Source organism: Bufo bufo, chromosome 6 (genome assembly GCF_905171765.1).
Source record: "Bufo bufo chromosome 6, aBufBuf1.1, whole genome shotgun sequence".
Classification (NCBI taxonomy): Eukaryota; Metazoa; Chordata; class Amphibia; order Anura; family Bufonidae; genus Bufo; species Bufo bufo.
This window is the reverse complement of record NC_053394.1, coordinates 292275601-292293071: the sequence shown is the minus strand read 5'-3', so window position 1 is coordinate 292293071 and position 17471 is coordinate 292275601. Positions and strand designations below refer to the sequence as shown.

The 17471-nt window shown below is 43.2% G+C and overlaps 1 protein-coding gene across 1 annotated transcript in view; it reads left to right on the top strand.

Annotated features, from left to right (window-relative positions):
- Positions 1-13356, top strand: part of LOC121005891 (NXPE family member 4-like) — a 234130-nt gene extending 220774 nt beyond the window's left edge. Inside the window, exon 4 of the mRNA XM_040438700.1 lies at positions 12651-13356. Within this exon, the coding sequence (XP_040294634.1) occupies positions 12651-13355 (705 nt within the window). The 3' untranslated portion in view covers position 13356. The remainder of the gene's footprint in view (positions 1-12650) is intronic.
- Positions 13357-17471: the final 4115 nt, after the last annotated feature.

Sequence of the window (17471 nt, the reverse complement as noted above, 5' to 3'; positions counted from 1 at the left end):
AAGAGTCATAGTTTTTTCAGTTTTTGGGCGATTATCTTAAGTAGGGTCTCATTTTTTGCGGGAGGAGATGACGGTTTGATTGGCACTATTTTGGGGTGCATATGACTTTTTGATCGCTTGCTATTACACTTTTTGTGACGTAAGATGACAAAAAATTGCTTTTTTTACACAGTTTTTTTTTTTTTTTTTTTACGGTGGTCACCTGAGGGGTTAGGTCATGTGATATTTTTATAGAGTCGGTCGATACGGACGCGGCAATACCTAATATGTATACTTTTTTTTTATTTATGTAAGTTTTACACAATGATTTCATTTTTGAAACAAAAAAAATTATGTTTTAGTGTCTCCATAGTCTAAGAGTCATAGTTTTTTCAGTTTTTGGGTGATTATCTTAAGTAGGGTCTCATTTTTTGCGGGATGAGATGACGATTTGATTGTTACAATTTTGGCGTACATGCGACTTTTTTGATCACTTTTATTACCTTTTTTTGGGAAGTATGGTGAGCAAAATTTCAATTTCATCATAGTTTTTTATTTTTTATTTTTATGGCGTTCACCGTTCGGGTAAAGTAACATGACCGTTTTATAGATCAGGTCGTTACGGACGCGGCGATACCAAACATGTGTAGGGAATGTTATTTTTTTAATTTTTAATCAGTGATAAATGTGTTTTTTGATTTTTACTTTTTTTTCACTTTTTTTCACTTTTTTTTTTACCCAGACCCACTTGGTTCTTGAAGATCCAGTGGGTCTGATGTCTGTATAATACAGTATAGTACAATATATATTGTTCTGTACTGTATTTTACTTACACTGAAAAGATCTATGCTTTCAGCACAGATCTGTTCAGCACCATGGACAGCAGGACGCCTGAGAGGCGTCCTGTTGCCATGGGAACCTTCCCCGTCTGCTCAGAACTGCGCAGACGGGGAAGGGTAAGGATGGGATCTGGCGGGGGGCTGTCTGGGAGCTCTCTCCCTCTCCATCGGGGGGCTGCAAAGGCACAGCAGCCCCCCGATCGGAGAGGGAGGGAGCTCCCTCTTTCTGTTAACTTTTTCCATACAACGGTCCGTACGGACCGCTGTATGGAAAGGGTTAAACGGCTGACATCGCATCACCGATATCAGCCGTTTATACCAGGGTGCCAGCAATGTGCTGGCACCCTGGTATACCCACTCTACACCAACGATTATTCAATGGGAGGCGGGCGGGGGATCGCGATCCCGCCTGCCGCACCGCCCGCCTCCCGCACCGCCCCCACCGCCCGCAACACCCCCCCTGCACCTCCCACCGGGCTAAAATCATTCAGAGGTGCAGGGGGGGTGATAAAAATATATTTTCGGCACACTAAAGTTTCTGATCACCGCGGTCAGGGACCGCAGCGATCAGAAACTGCAGAAAGCGCAACAAACCGCAGGTCTGAATTGACCTGCGGTTTGTTGCGATCGCGGACATGGGGGGGTCACGGGACCCCCCCGCGCATTTAGCCGAGGTGCCTGCTCAATGATTTGAGCAGGCACCTTGTTCCGATCACAGCTGGCCGATACGTCATGTGTCCTTAAGGGGTTAATGATAGCCGCGGGTGGCCGCCTGCTTCTTCTAGCAGACACCTGCGGCTCATGTCTGCAACCAGCAATAATGTCGATCATAGACATTTAACTCCTCAGATGCCGTGGCCAATCCTGACCACGGCATCTGAGCGTGTGAAACACCAGAATCGTGTGCTTCCGGTGCTGCTCCAGCTCCCCCGTGTGGCGATCGGAGGAGCCGGAGCATGTATGCAGCAGCCCCTGTCTTTGTGAATGACAGGGGCTGCTGCATAGTATTTCCTATGGAGCCCTGGCCTGTAAGGGAGAGGCGTCTCCCTTCCCTGTTCCTCTGTTAGACTGAAGGCACTAGACACTATCAGAGGCCGGTGCAGGTGCGCGATGACGTCATCGTGCCACCTGAGCCGTACAGCGCGGGACACAGGCCGGAAGAGGCCTGCATCGCATCACTGCCAGCCTGATGGAGGTAAGTATAAGTGTTTATTTTTTTTATTTTTTTATATGGCACTACTACTGGCACATGATTGGGGGGCATCTATGGGGGCACTTGTTACTGGCACATGATTGGGGGGCATATATGGGGGCACATCTTACTGGCACATTATTGGGGGGCACTGTGGGGGCATCTATGGGGGCACTTATTACTGGCACATTATTGAATGGCACTATGGGGCATCTATGGGGGCACTTCTTACAGGCACATCATTGGGGCACTATGGGGGCATCTACTGAGGCCACAAAGAAGGGGTATTTTATATGGGGGAAGGAGGGGGAGGAACACTATGGAGGCTTCTACTGAGGCCACAAAGAAGGGGTATTTTATCTAGGGAAATCTGTAAAGGGGTATTTTATACTGGGGCACATTATAGTGGGTGGTATGGGAAAGGGGAGTACTATGGGCTCATCTATGGGGGCACTAAGAAGGGGTATTTTATACTTGCAAATTATGGGGGACACTGAAGGCATCTACTGGGGCACTATATATGGGGCATTTTATACTGGTATATTATTGTGGGCATTAGGAAGAAGGGGGGAGAGGAGCAGTATGGGGCATTTACTGGGGGTACTATATAGGGGTATTTTATACTGGCACATTATGGGGGAACTATGGGGGCATTAAAAGGGGGTATTTTTTGCACTGGCACATTATAAGGAGAATTATTACTACGGGGGCATTATGATGGGCTTTATTACTACTGGGGGTCTATGGGGAACATGATTACTAGTATGGGCACTATAGGAGCATTATTACTTCTGGGGCACAGTGGGCACATGTTGGGGGCACTGTAGGAGCACTATTACTACCGTGTGTGCTCTATGTTTACAATATTAGAGTCAGGGGCACTATTTGCTGGGCGCAGTTATTTTAAGGCACTGCATGGTACTACCATTATCAGGGGGTTTATCTGTTTCTGCAGTATAGTATTGGGGAGCACAGTGGCACAGTATTGGGGGTGCTAGGATGATTTGTCCAGAAGATGGGAGGATGATGGAAAAGTAGTAAACTAAGATTTTGTTTGTCAAACTACAGAGACGAGAAATGGCTGAAAAATGGTGGTCTGGTCTGAAGGTCTGAAAGGAGAAGATGAGAAAAGAGAACATCTACATCAAAGAGACGTCACTGCATGTAAGAGGTGTGTGGCGGTGGATGTAGGGGTTAGTAGTACAGTAATATCTGGACATTGTAGAAAAAAATAATAATCTGCAAAATACAATATATTTGTGTCAGAAGTTGTGCTTTTTTAACTTTTAGAATAATGATACAGCCATTTTATTTGATACTTTTGTGCTGATTCTTTTTTTTTTTCTCTATATTAAGGGACACTATAGTCACCAGAACCACAACAGCTAAACGTAGTAGTTCTGGTGTCTATAGCATGTCTCTGCAAGCTTTTTAATGTAAACACTGCCTTTTCAGAAAAAAAGGCAGTATTTAAATTACTGCCAAGGAATACCTCTAGTGGCCACTCATCATTATTAAAGTTTATTACTCTACGAGGTGTGTGGATTTTTTTTTTTGTGTGTGTGTGTGTTTTGGTGGACGGCGTGATTGCATACTAGGGTGTGGGAAGGCGGGATCTAGGGGGCCCAAGTAAATTCTTGCCCAGGGTCCAATCAATATTAAAGACGGCCCTGAATAGTGATAGAGGTTCTCCATATACCTGCATGCACAAAATTACTGCTTGAGGGTGATATACCAGCTTCAACTAACAACTGATTGAGGCCTGTCATATATCATCTTCCACAAAATAGTGATAGAGGTTTTCCATATACCTGCGTCCACAAAATTACTGCTTGAGGGTGATATACCAGCTTCAACTAACAACTGATTGAGGCCTGCCATATATCAGCTTCCACAAAATAGTGATAGTTTTCCATATACCTGCGTCCACAAAATTACTGCTTGAGGGTGATATACCAGATTCAACTAACAACTGAATGAGGCCTTCCATATACCAGCTTCCACAAAATAGTGATAAAGGTTTTCCATATACCTGCGTCCACAAAATACAGATTGCGGGTTTTGATATACCTGCTTCAATTAACAACTGATTGAGGCCTGCCATATATCAGCTTCCACAAAATAGTGATAGAGGTTTTCCATATACCTACGGGCTGTGTCCGCAATATTACTGCTTGAGGGTGATATACCAGCTTCAACTAACAACTGATTGAGGCCTGTCATATATCATCTTCCACAAAATAGTGATATAGGTTTTCCATATACCTGCATCCACAAAATTACTGCTTGAGGGTGATATACCAGCTTCAACTAACAACTTATTGAGGCCTGCCATATATCAGCTTCCACAAAATAGTGATAGAGGTTTTCCATATACCTGCGTCCACAAAATTACTGCTTGAGGGTGATATACCAGCTTCAACTAACAACTGATTGAGGCCTGCCATATATCAGCTTCCACAAAATAGTGATAAAGGTTTTCCATATACCTGCATCCACAAAATACAGATTACGGGTTTTGATATACCTGCTTCAACTAACAACTGATTGAGGCCTGCCATATATCAGCTTCCACAAAATAGTGATAGAGGTTTTCCATATACCTGCATCCACAAAATTACTGCTTGAGGGTGATATACCAGCTTCAACTAACAACTGATTGAGGCCTGCCATATATCAGCTTCCACAAATACTGCTCTTCTCTAGCGAGTTTGGCATAGGGTCATTTTGAAAATGACAGGCAGAGGAAGAGGCATACCAGAGTTGGTTGAGTGGCTCACTCAGCTGTCCGCTTCTGCACTCTCCTCATCCTCTGTATCTGAACCCTCCTCACTCTCTGCTGTGTGCACCCCCAAGGACACCACCACCACCATAGCCCCTCCATTTGAGTCAGAGGAATTATTTTCCCATCCATTCCCAGACCTTACCGATGCGCAGCCATTCTTGGCATTGGATGAGGAAGTAAGCAACGGCTGCCACCCAGTGGTCTGACGACAGTACTCAGATCAGCCCAAGGAGGGTGGTCCCTGCTGTTGCTGCCTACTCCGAGATCTCTAATGTCAGTGGTGGTGACGATGATGACGTGTCGATGGACGTCACGTGGGTGCCCACAAGTGAGGAAGAGGAGGGGAGTTCAGAGGGAGAGACGGAGCAGCAGAGAGGGAGGAGGAGAAGGAGGAGAAGCAGCCAGAACTCGCAGTGCACAGGAGGCAAAAATGTATACTGCAAATGTATCTGGAGCGAGCCATCCACCATGCACGGTCACATTTTGCGCTCCCAGGACGCCGCCACATGGCTCCTCAGTGTGGGCTTTTTTTAACGTGTCAGCTACTGACAATAGTGTTGCCATCTTCAGCCTGTGCTGTCAACGCATAAGTCGCGGTAAGCCCATCACTCACCTATGGACGACACCGAGCCCAGTGGGAGCAACGCCGTCAAAACCCACAAAGCCACACTATCGGCGCTCCATGTCCTGCCTCTTTTCCTACTTCTTTTCCTCTCTCCTCCCATTTGTCCTCCACTCCACCTTCCACCGTGCCGTCGTCGCGTTCATCTGGCACAAGGCAGGCTTCCATGGCCCAAATGTTCGAGCGTAAAAAAAAATGATGACGCCGAATAATCCTCTTGCCCAACGGCTGACCTCTTGCTTGTCGAAACTGCGAGCCCGCCAACTACTGCCATATAAATTGGTGGACTCGGAGGCCTTTAGAAAATGTGTGGCCATTGGCACACCGCAATGGAAGGTCCCCTGAAGGAAATATTTCTCCCAGAAGGGCATCCTTGAACTATATGGCCGCATTCAGCGGCAAGTTAATATATGTCTGGCACACAGTGTCGGTGCCAAGATACATCTGACCACAGAAACGTGGTCTAGCAAACACGGGCATGTAACCCGTGTGACTCGTGTGGATTTGGTGTTACCGCCACGGATTGCATGCAGGCCGTCCTCCGTCTCCTCCTCTGCTGACTCCACTTTTTCCACTGCTACCGCCTCTTCTGCTGCACCCCCCAAGCTCCCCAGAACCTATTTGACGTGCCAGGTGAGACGTTGCCATGCTGTGCTGCAGCTGCTGTGCCTGGAAGCCAAGAGCCACACCGTTCCTGCACTGCTTTCAGCTCTGTGGTCACAGGCCGATAAGTGGCTAACCCCCGCTCAATTTGACAGTTGGTAAAGTGGTGTGCGACAACGGTGCCAATCTGCTGAGTGCTCTGAAACAGGGCAAAATGACACACGTGCCGTGCATGGCACACGTCCTGCGGCGACACCACTTGCCCGTCAGACGTCTGATTTGTGACTGCCCGACGCGCTGGAACTCCACCTTGTTTATGCTTGATAGGCTGCTCCAGCAAAAACGTGCAGTTAACGACTACCTGTACGAACTCTGCGGCAGGACAGGTTCTGGGGAGCTTGGTTTCTTTTCACCGTGCCAGTGGCTGCTCATGCGCAACGCATCCAGACATCTGTGGCCATTTGATGAGATCAACAAACTGGTCAGTCACAGCCAGGGCGCCATCAGTGACATCGTACCTTATGCCTTCTTTCTGGAGTGTGCATTGCGTCGTGTCATTGATCAAGCCATCGAGGAGCAGGAGGTGGAAGATGAGGAAGTCGCAATGCTGAATGAATTCGCACATCTGAGACAAGTTAGCAGGAGTCTGAAGAGGAGGAGTATGGTGGCTGGGTAAAGGAGGAGGAGCAAGAAGAGCAGGCTTTAAACTTTTCGGGGATCCCTGGTGTTGTCCGTAGCTGGGGGGAGGAGATCGAGGACAACATTCTCCTGGGGCGATGAGCAGGAGCCAAGGCGATCCACTGCTTCCAATTTAGTGCAAATGAGTGTTTGTAGAGGGACCCCCGTATAAAAAGCATAAAGGTCAAGGACCTGTACTGGGTGGCAACGTACTTAGACCTTAGGTACAACACAAAATGGCGGACATGTTACCAGCATCAAAGAGGGTTGGTAGAATGCAGCATTTCGAGGCCTTGCTGCAAAAGATGCTGCATTCTGCTGTTGCTGGCACTGGCAGAGGAATTTCCACCCACAGCAAAACAGCTGCAAAAAGAGGGCGGTTTGAAGATGTGTTGGTCACTTCAGATATGAGATCATTTTTGCAGCCAACCCATCGAGAGCTGCCCTCCGGATCCAGCCTCAGGGAACGCCTAGACCAACAGGTGTCCGACTACATCAGGTTAACGACCGATGTGGATGCTCTGAGAAGCAAGGAACCCCTTGACTACTGGGTGTGCAGGCTTCACCTGTGGCCAGAGCTGGCACAATTTGCCATGGAACTCTTGGCTTGCCCCTCGTTGAGTGTCCTGTCCGAAAGGACGTTCAGCGCAGCAGGGGGGATCGTGACCGATAAGCGTACTCGCCAAGCTCACGACACTGTGGACTACCTCAATTTTTTTTTTTATGAATGAGGCATGGATCTCATAGGAATTCAACACATGTGATGAACACGTGTAATTGAATTTCCTCATGCCAGCCCACACATATCCGCCACCAACCAGAACAAAGAATGGTCCTTGACTTTTATGTCAGGTAAATGCCTAATTTTTGGGGCCTGTACTGGCCGACAGCTACATATTTATCCTGTGACTGCCTAATGTACCTCCAGCCACAGAATCCAAAGTTCTGTGCTGTCAGGTGAATGCCTATTGCCTAATTTTTGGGGTCTGCACTGGACGACAGTTACATATTTATCCTGTGACCGCCTAAAGTACCTCCAGCCACAGAATCCAAAGTTCTTTGCTGTCAGGTGAATGCTTATAGCCTAATTTTTAGGGCCTGTACTGGCCGACAGTTACATTTTTATCCTGTGACCGCCTAATGTACCTCCAGCCACAGAATCCAAAGATCTTTGCTGTCAGATGAATGCCTATTGCCTAATTTTTGGGGCCTGTATTGGCTGCCAGTTACATATTTATCCTGTGACCGCCTAATGTATCTCCAGCCACAGAATCTAAAGTTCTTTGCTGTCAGGTGAATGCCTATTGCTTAATTTTTTGGGCCTGTAGTAGCCGACAGTTAAATTTTTTATCTCTAGCCACATAATCACACCCCTGTCTCACTCCTCTGCCTCTCATTATGGTGGCGTATGAACCGCATTCACCATAAGCACCTTCTAATGTCACAGGGTCATGTGACTGTGCCCCCCACCCCGTACTGTGCCCCTCACCTCATACTGTGCCCCCTTATACTCTGCATTGTGCCCTCTTACCACACCCTGTGCAGTGTCCTTTGTCATTACCTGTACAGTGCCCTCTTATACCCTTTTATCCGGTCACAGTATGGCGGTGTTATCCGGTCACTGTACAGAGGTGTTATTCGGTCAATGTATGGCGGTGGTATCCAATAAATGGATGGCCATAACTGTATCCCTTTCCCTGCCCACACCATCCTTTTTTAGACCTGGCATGAGCGGGAAAAATATGCACCTTTGCGTCACAATTTGTATCAGAAATACGCCTAACATAGATGTATTTCTATATAATAAATGACCACCTAATTGTATTATTATTCGGGAGTAGGGCTAATATCTTTATATTATATATATATTCTAGTGTATTATACTGTGCCCTGTATTTACCAGTAGAAAATGATCCTTGGGAAGCACAGTCCTCATCCCTGACCACCAGGACGAGGTAGCTCTCTGTCTGTACATGGCAGCCTCCCCTCTTCGCCACGCTGCTCCGCTGTGTACTGGTGCATATTTTGACACTAGGGCTGGGTTCACATCCTATTTTTGCCATCCATTTAATGCATAACAAAAATGTATGCATTAACAGATGCCTCAGACTGATGCCGTACAGTGGCGTTCGTTCACCATACAGTTCCATGGTAGAAAAAAAAAATTACGTTAACGTATGCATTTTTTTTATGGACTCTGCAGGATACAAAAACGAGTGCTGCACATTTGCATATATCAAACCAATAGGAAATAAAAAATTTCTAGGCTCCAGCAGGGCACATTTTTGAGTTTCCCTTTAAGATGCATAAAAATGGCCCCTGATTAAAATACATATTGTTTATGGGAATTTTTGCCAATGATTCTCCTCTGGTATGTCACTGTCCATGTTGTGGGACTATTTGTGTACTTCTAGTAAGTGTTTGCTGGCTGCAAATATGACCTGAAAATTTTTCAGGTTCATCCACTTATAAAGTGAATTAAAGTGAATGGGGCCCGCCACGAACGCGCAGTTCGCGAGCGTTTGCGAATCGTCCCGGCCGATGTTCGTCCATCACTAGTCGTCTGTTCATGGGACCGCTGCATGCAGATAAAGGACCCATTCACTTTATATGTGGTCTGCGATACCCATCTGACTTTCCACATTTATAGAAAACAATTTTTTTAAATAGTTTTTTTTTAAAAACGGTGCAAAACCCAAAATAATATTTGGGAATATATTTTATTTTTATGAAACTAAAAAACTTGCTTTAAAAAAATAAATAAAAATACATGTTATACTTTACAATATATTTAACCAAATATACATTAATAAAACATTATTAATTCTACTAATAATGAAAACAAATTCATTTATTTTGATGAACATTTTTACATTTAACATTGTTTGATGAACATTTTTACATTTAACATTGTTTGATGAACATTTTTAAAGGTTAAAAGATAACAAAAAAGGTAAAAAGAGTCTTCTGTTTCATGCCTATGTTATAAGCGCAGGACATATACTGTATATAACATAACAGCATGGTCCTCACTGGAGTGAAATTGTGCCATTTTTTGCGACTTTTTTAAATTGTCGCAATAGTAAATCTGTATAGAGATTGATTTACATAAGAAAACATGCCCACTTTCACACCACTTTCAGAAAACTTGTGAGCATAGCGCAGATCCAGAAAAAGTCGCAGTTAAGAAAGCACCTACCGTAGAGGCCGTAGTTTACGAGACCGCCTAGTCCACAGCCACTTCAGCTAAATCAATGATAGAACAGAATCATGGCTTAAACAGTTGATGGGTTGTTTTCGCTGCAGTGGCTGCGTTGCATGTTCCTATCACCAGGGGCCGTGAATTTATGAACAATGTAACGGGCAAGACTTCCACCTCTAGGTGCTTTCTTAACTGTCGTTCAAAGGGAGTTATTTATAAGGCAACCTGTCAATGTGGCCTTGAATACGTGGGTAAAACCACCCGGGAACTTCGGAGACGAGTTGGGGAACATCTCGGTGATATGAGACATGGCAGGGATACTCCCCTAGCCAAACACATAGAATTGAGCCATAATGTTGATTTCAGGAAAATACTGCAAAGGGAGGCATGGTGGATATTTGAGTTAAAAACTGTACAGCCAAGGGGCCTCAATGAGCAGCTTTCATTTGGTTGCTACATTGAGGAAACAAGGTTGTGTTAATTCAAGTCCTCCCAAGTAGCAGTAATAATATCCCCTAGGATATTTGAGATAGTAATAACATCTAGGACATCGTAGCCAATTTTCCTGCACAACATAGATATCACACCTTTGTAGGACACATGAGGACAAAATTCCTACAGTCCTCTATAAATAAATAACTAGGATGTGGGTGCACCTTGCCTCCTTATTGGGGGGAGGGTTCATAACTGTAAACTTGAACATCTGACTTTGTCTGTTGGAACGAGCTTCACTGTATATCATTTTCTTTACTGGTTTATTGCCTATGTAACCTGTCAATTTAATACCTTGGTTCCGCATTCTCTGACAACATAGAAGTGACGCACCTTTTGTTTACTAATGCTATCAAGTAAGGCGGATGTAGGGAGATTCGAGTAAGCCCATCTCTATATCTCCCACCTCCCCATAGTTTCGCCCCCTTGCGCTGTCCGGCCTGTCTCTGTCTCATCTGACTGTAAGGGGGAGGTACGGGCAGCGCAGACACACTGAGGTTCCGAACACGTGGTCTTCCCCCGTGACGCGGGGAACATGTGACTATTCACGTCACCACCCTCATGACGAGTCATGTGATCTGGTGGGCGGACTCACCTAAACCCACGCTGGTTTAAAGAACGCCAGTACAAGTATTCACCTCTGTCACTGTCACACGCAGGAGAGGAGCGTAGCTGGGCCATGGACATCATTGCATGGAGGGCTAAGTATCTGCTTAATGCAATGTAATATCGCTATCTTTTTGGCTTGTTCACTCCATTGAACCAGGAAGCGACTTGTATTTCAGAACTGCCTGACTATTCATTAGTAATTGTGGTTATATATGTCCCCTGATGATCTGGCTGAGTGCCTTTGAAAATGCGTTGGGACGAGTTAGATTAAGTACCTCGTATGTACCCTGGTGTGTGTTGCTTTCTGACGAATCTGGGCAATCATCGCCACTGCAATTAAGGGACACCCAGGGACATACAGTGAGGGTTCTAATTTGAGTTAGAATATAGGGAGATATAGGGGAAGTGACCCAGCATCTGTCTCCCTCTTAAACTACATCCCTGTTTCTCTAACTCACCCTCTTAGCAATTGTGTACATCCTACATTTGCCTATACCTTCACTATTCGGTGGTGCGTGATCACTAGTGTTGATCACGAATATTCGAATTGCAAATTTTTATTGCGAATATCAGCACTTCGAGAATTTGCGAATATTTAGAATATAGTAATATATATTCGTAATTTCGAATATTAGAGATTTTTTTTTAATCAGTACACATGATCCCTCCCTGCTTCTAGCTTGTGGGCCAATTAGAAGGCTGCAGTATCTTTGACTTCAGAAATAGTGTTGATTGCAAATTTTTGTAATGCAAATTTTCGTAATGCAAATTTTCCTAATGCAAATTTTCATAATGAGAATCAATGAGATCGTGAAAACTCAAATCCTATGGTATATTCTAACCCCCAGGCATTCCCATGGTGACGGGGACTCTTGTCGGGGAGGAGTATGCCAAAGTGGAACAACTGTACAGATAAAAAAAAAAAAAGATGGATATTCTAAAAAACGAATATATTTGTTTTTTAGAATATTCGTAATATTCAAAAACAAGAATAGATAGCTATATAGCGAATATTCGGAAAAAAAGAATATAGAGCAATTTAGCTTATATAGTGCTATAATGTTTATTTTTTAATAGTTGTAATTTTTTTCCAATCTGAACTTCAGATGAGAAAAAAATTACAACTATTAGACAAAGAAGATTATAGCACTATATTAGCTAAATTGCTCTATATTCGTATTTTTTTCGAATATTCGCTATATATTCTTGTTTTTGAATATTACGAATATTCTAAAAAACAAATACATTTGTTTTCTAGAATATTCGTCTTTTTATTTTAAATCTGTACAGTTGTTCTACTTTGGCATACTCCTCCCCGTCACCATGGGAACGCCTGGGGGTTAGAATATGCCATCGGATCTGAGTTTTCACGGTCTAATTGATTCTCATTACAAAAATTCGCAATCAACACTACTCCTAACGAATATTCAAATTTGCGAATATTCAACGAATATTCAACAAAATATTCACGAAATATCGCGAATTCGAATATGACCCCTACCGCTTATAACTAGTGATCATTGATGCATGCATGTTTTATTTGGCAACTATCTATGGGCCTATTATTTTACTAGTGGCTATAATATGTATCCACTTATGAGGCGGAGACAAAAAGAAAACAGTATTATACTGTAATTTTCCATTTTTAGGTATCACCTGCAAAAGATTGCTTATCTGAATCGACCGCAAAACCAGATGTAAAGTCCATTAAAACTATTACCCTATTTGAAGATGAGCTTCTTATCCTCAACAAGGTATCTCAAATGATCCATACGGTGACCCTGAACCATACAAATTTTGCATCAAGTGCTAAGATGAGCAGAGCCACTATTATAAACCCAAGAAAGAAGTACTGCACTGGAGACAATTTAATTATCCAAATTGATATGTTTGATTACTTGGGTAATAGAAAGACATATGGATGTGACTTTATAAGACCTAGAATATTTAACTCCAAGATGAATGCCGGAGCGTCAGGAGTGGTTGAAGACTTTAACAATGGAACATATCACATCCACTTTACTTTATTTTGGGAAGGAAAAGTCTATATTTCTTTGATACTTTACCATTCTAGTGAGGCGGTTTCAGCTTTATGGAGAACCAGGGACAACAACTATGACTTTATAAACTTCTTAGGAATATTTGTGAACAGAAGCCAGTCTGTTAAAAGTAAATGTGGGTTCAAGCTAGACTCTGCAAAAGAAGTATGTGAATATGGATCCATAAAAGACTCTGAGTCATTTTATTGCTACAAACAGGACAATTTCCACTGTGGTTCTTTTAGTTTTCTCCAGTCTTCCAACAGCGACACTAGCTTCCTTAGTAACATGGAGAAGCCATTGTTTGACAGGTAAAAGGTTTCTTTATATAATGTCAATAATATACATAAATATTGGGACATCGATACAATTCTAACATTTTTGGCTCTATACACCACCACAATGGATTTTAAATGAAACGAACAAGATGTGCTTTAACTGCAGACTGTCAGCTTTAATTTGAGGGTATTTACATCCAAATCAGGTGAACGATGTAGTAATTACAACAGTTTGCATATGTGCCTCCCTATTGTTAAGGGACCAAAAGTAATGGGACAGAATAATCATCATAAATCAAACTTTTACTTTTTAATACTTGGTTGCAAATCCTTTGCAGTCAATTACAGCCTGAAGTCTGGAACGCATAGACATCACCAGACGCTGGGTTTCATCCCTAGTGATGCTCTGCCAGGCCTCTACTGCAACTGTCTTCAGTTCCTGATTGTTCTTGGGGCATTTTCCCTTCAGTTTTGTCTTCAGCAAGTGAAATGCATGCTCAATCGGATTCAGGTCAGGTGATTGACATGGCCATTGCATAACATTCCACTTCTTTCCTTTAAAAAAACTCTTTGATTTGCTTTTGCAGTATGCTTTGGTAGAGTTGTCAACCTCCTGGCACTCTGGAGAATGTTTCTTGGAGTCGGGTTCCCACCCCATATAGTAATAAAGAGAATACTCCAGCACTGTGCATCAAAGCTTGTTTATTTGGAATGCGGCGTCGTAACAACGTGACGTTTCGGCCTTTATCAAACTAAGGCCGGTGTCAGGAAATGCGCCAATGTGTGCTGCGCTATGAAGTTGTAGCGTGTATCCACACGCTGAATGAGTTTGATAAAGGCCTTTCTGGCTGAAACGTCACGTTGTTACGACGCTGCATTCCAAATAAACAAGCTTTGACGCACAGTGCTGGAGTATTCTCTTTATTAGCAGTATGCTTTGGGTCATTGTCCATCTGCACTGTAAAGCGCCGTCCAATCAGTTCTGAAACACTTCAGAATTCATCCTGCTGCTTTTGTCAGCAGTCACATCATCAATAAATACAAGAGAACCAGTTCCATTGGTAGCCATACATGCCCACGCCATGACACTACCACCACCATGCTTCACTGATGAGGTGGTATGCTTAGGATCATGAGCAGTTCCTTTCCTTCTCCATACTCTTCTCTTCCCATCACTCTGGTACAAGATGATCTTGGTCTCATCTATCCATAGGATGTTGTTCCAGAACAGTGAAGGCTTTTTTAGATGTCGTTTGGCAAACTCTAATCTGGCCTTCCTGTTTTTGAGGCTCACCAATGGTTTACATCTTGTGGTGAACCCTCTGTATTCACTCTGGTGTGTCTTCTCTTGATTGTTGACTTTGACACACATACACCTACCTCCTGGAGAGTGTTCTTGATCTGGCCAACTGTTGTGAAGGGTGTTTTCTTTATCAGGGAAAGAATTCTTCGGTCATACACCACAGTTGTTTTCCATGGTCTTCCGGTGTTGCTGAGCTCACCGATGCGTTCCTTCTTTTTAAGAATGTTCCAAACAGTTATTTTGGCCACGCCTAATGTTTTTGCTATCTCTCTGATAGGTTTGTTTTGTTTTTTCAGCCTAATGATGGCTTGCTTCACTGATAGTGACAGCTCTTTGGATCTCATCTTGAGAGTTGACAGCAACAGATTCCAAATGCAAATAGCACACTTGAAATGAACTCTGGACCTTTTATCTGCTCATTGTAATTGGGATAATGAGGGAATAACACATCTGGCCATGGAACAGATGAGAAGCCAATTGTCCCATTACTTTTGGTCCCTTACCATGTGGGGGGCACATATGCAAACTGTTGTAATTCCTACACCGTTTACCTTATTTGGATGTAAATACCCTCAAATCGTTTCATTTCAAATCCATTCTGGTGGTGTATAGAGCCAAAAATGTTAGAATTGTGTCAATGTCCCAATATTTATGGACCTGACTGTATAATATATATAAAAAAGGATGTATGTATGTATGTTCCGCAAAATCCAAAAAACGCAACCATCCATTTGAACGAAACTTGGTATACACATCCCATGCTACCTGGAAAGAAATTTTAAGGGGGTCTCAGCTCTCTAGGACGTACCGTTCCCGATATTCCCAAAAAATGACCTGCATTATCCAATACAAGCCTGCCAGCCGTTCACTTAAATCCTAACTGACATACACACGGTCACATGCCCCTTATCAGCCAATAGAAGCTTGCAGGTCCTACTCCAGGTTGTCATAACAACTGATCATAGGTTTTAGCAGTTCGCAGGTTCTGAAATATTCAGTGATATGACGTATGATGGCACAACTACACTGCTACATGCATGGGGGGCAGGGGCCACTATTAAACAGACGGGCGCTGTGAAGTTCACTGTTAAAGGGGCGGGCACCGTGGAGGTCACTGTTAAAAGGGCGGTCACTGTTTAATGGGTGGTCACTGTGAAAGTCATTGTTAAAAGGGCGGTCACTGTTAAAGGGGCGGTCACTATGAAAGTCACTGTTAAAGGAGCGGTCACTGTAAAAGTCACTGTCAAAGGGGCAGTCACTGGGAAATTCACTGTTAAAGGGGCTATCACTGTGAAAGTCACTGTTAAAAGGGTGCTCACTGTGAAAGTCACTGTTAAAAGGGCCGTTACTGTGAAAGTCGCTGTTAAAGGGGTTGTCACTGTGAAAGTCACTGTTAAAGGGGTGGTAAGTCATCGTTAACCTCTTCCGGACACATGCCGTACCGGTACAGCATGTTGTCCCGGTACTTAAGGACACATAACGTACCGATACGGCATGTTGTCCCGGTACTTAAGGACACATGACAAACCGGTACGTCATGTGTATTGCCGATCACCGCCGCCCGGGTCCCCGTGGGGCTGTAGGGGGGACCCGATGGCATGGAAGGCAGCGCGATGCCTTTCTGAGGCATCGGCGCTGCCTTCCTGTGATGAGTCTGTGAGATCCAGCCCCCTGGATAACACAGACAGGAAGCTGTATAAGTAATACACACTGTATTACTCATACAGCCAATGCATTCCAATACAGAAATATTGGAATACATTGTAAAGGGGATTAGACCCCCAAAAGTTGAAGTCCCAAATTGGGACAAAAAATAAAGTGAAAAAAAGTTGAAAAAATAAAGGTTTCCCCCCCAAAAATTAAGTTTCAATAAAAAATAAACAAAAACGTAATTTTCCCCAAATAAAATTTAGTAATAAAATAGGGGGGGGAGAAAAGTAGACATATTAGATATCGCCGAGTCCTTATTGACTGGCTCTATAAAAATATCACATGACCTAACCCCTCAGATGAACACCGTAAAAAATTAAAAATAAAAACTGTGCTAAATAAAAAAAAATTGTCACTTTACATCACTAAAAGTACAACAGCAAGCGATCAAAAAGGCGAATGCCCACCAAAATAGTACCAATCTAACCGTCACCTCATCCCGCAAAAAATGAGCCCCTACCTGAGACAATCGCCCAAAAAATAAAAAACTATGGCTCAATATATTGAGACACTAAAACATAATTTTTTTTGTTTTAAAAAAGCTGTTATTATGTAAAGCTTACATAAATGAAAAAAAGTATACATATTAGGTATCGCTGCGTCCGGAACAACTTGCTCTATAAAAATATCACATGACCTAACCCCTCAGGTGACTACCATAAAAATATAAAAATAAAAACAGCGTAAAAAAAAGCCATTTTTTGTCACCTTACATCACAAAAAGTGTGATAGCAAGCGATCAAAAAGTCATACGCACCCCAAAATAGTGCCAATTATACCCTACCCAAGATAATCGCCCAAAAACTAAAAAAAATATGGCTCTCAGACTATGGAAACACTAAAACATGATTTTTTTTTTGTTTCAAAAAAGAAATAATTGTGTAAAACTTACATAAATAAAAAAAAAGTATACATATTAGGTATTGCCGCATCCGTGACAACCTGGTCTATAAAAATACCACATGATCTAACCTGTCAGATGAATGTTGTAAATAACAAAAAATAAAAACGGTGCCAAAACAGCTATTTATTGTTACCTTGCCTCACAAAAAGTGTAATATAGAGCAACCAAAAATCATATGTACCCTAAAATAGTACCAACAAAACTGCCACCCTATCCCGTAGTTTCTAAAATGGGAT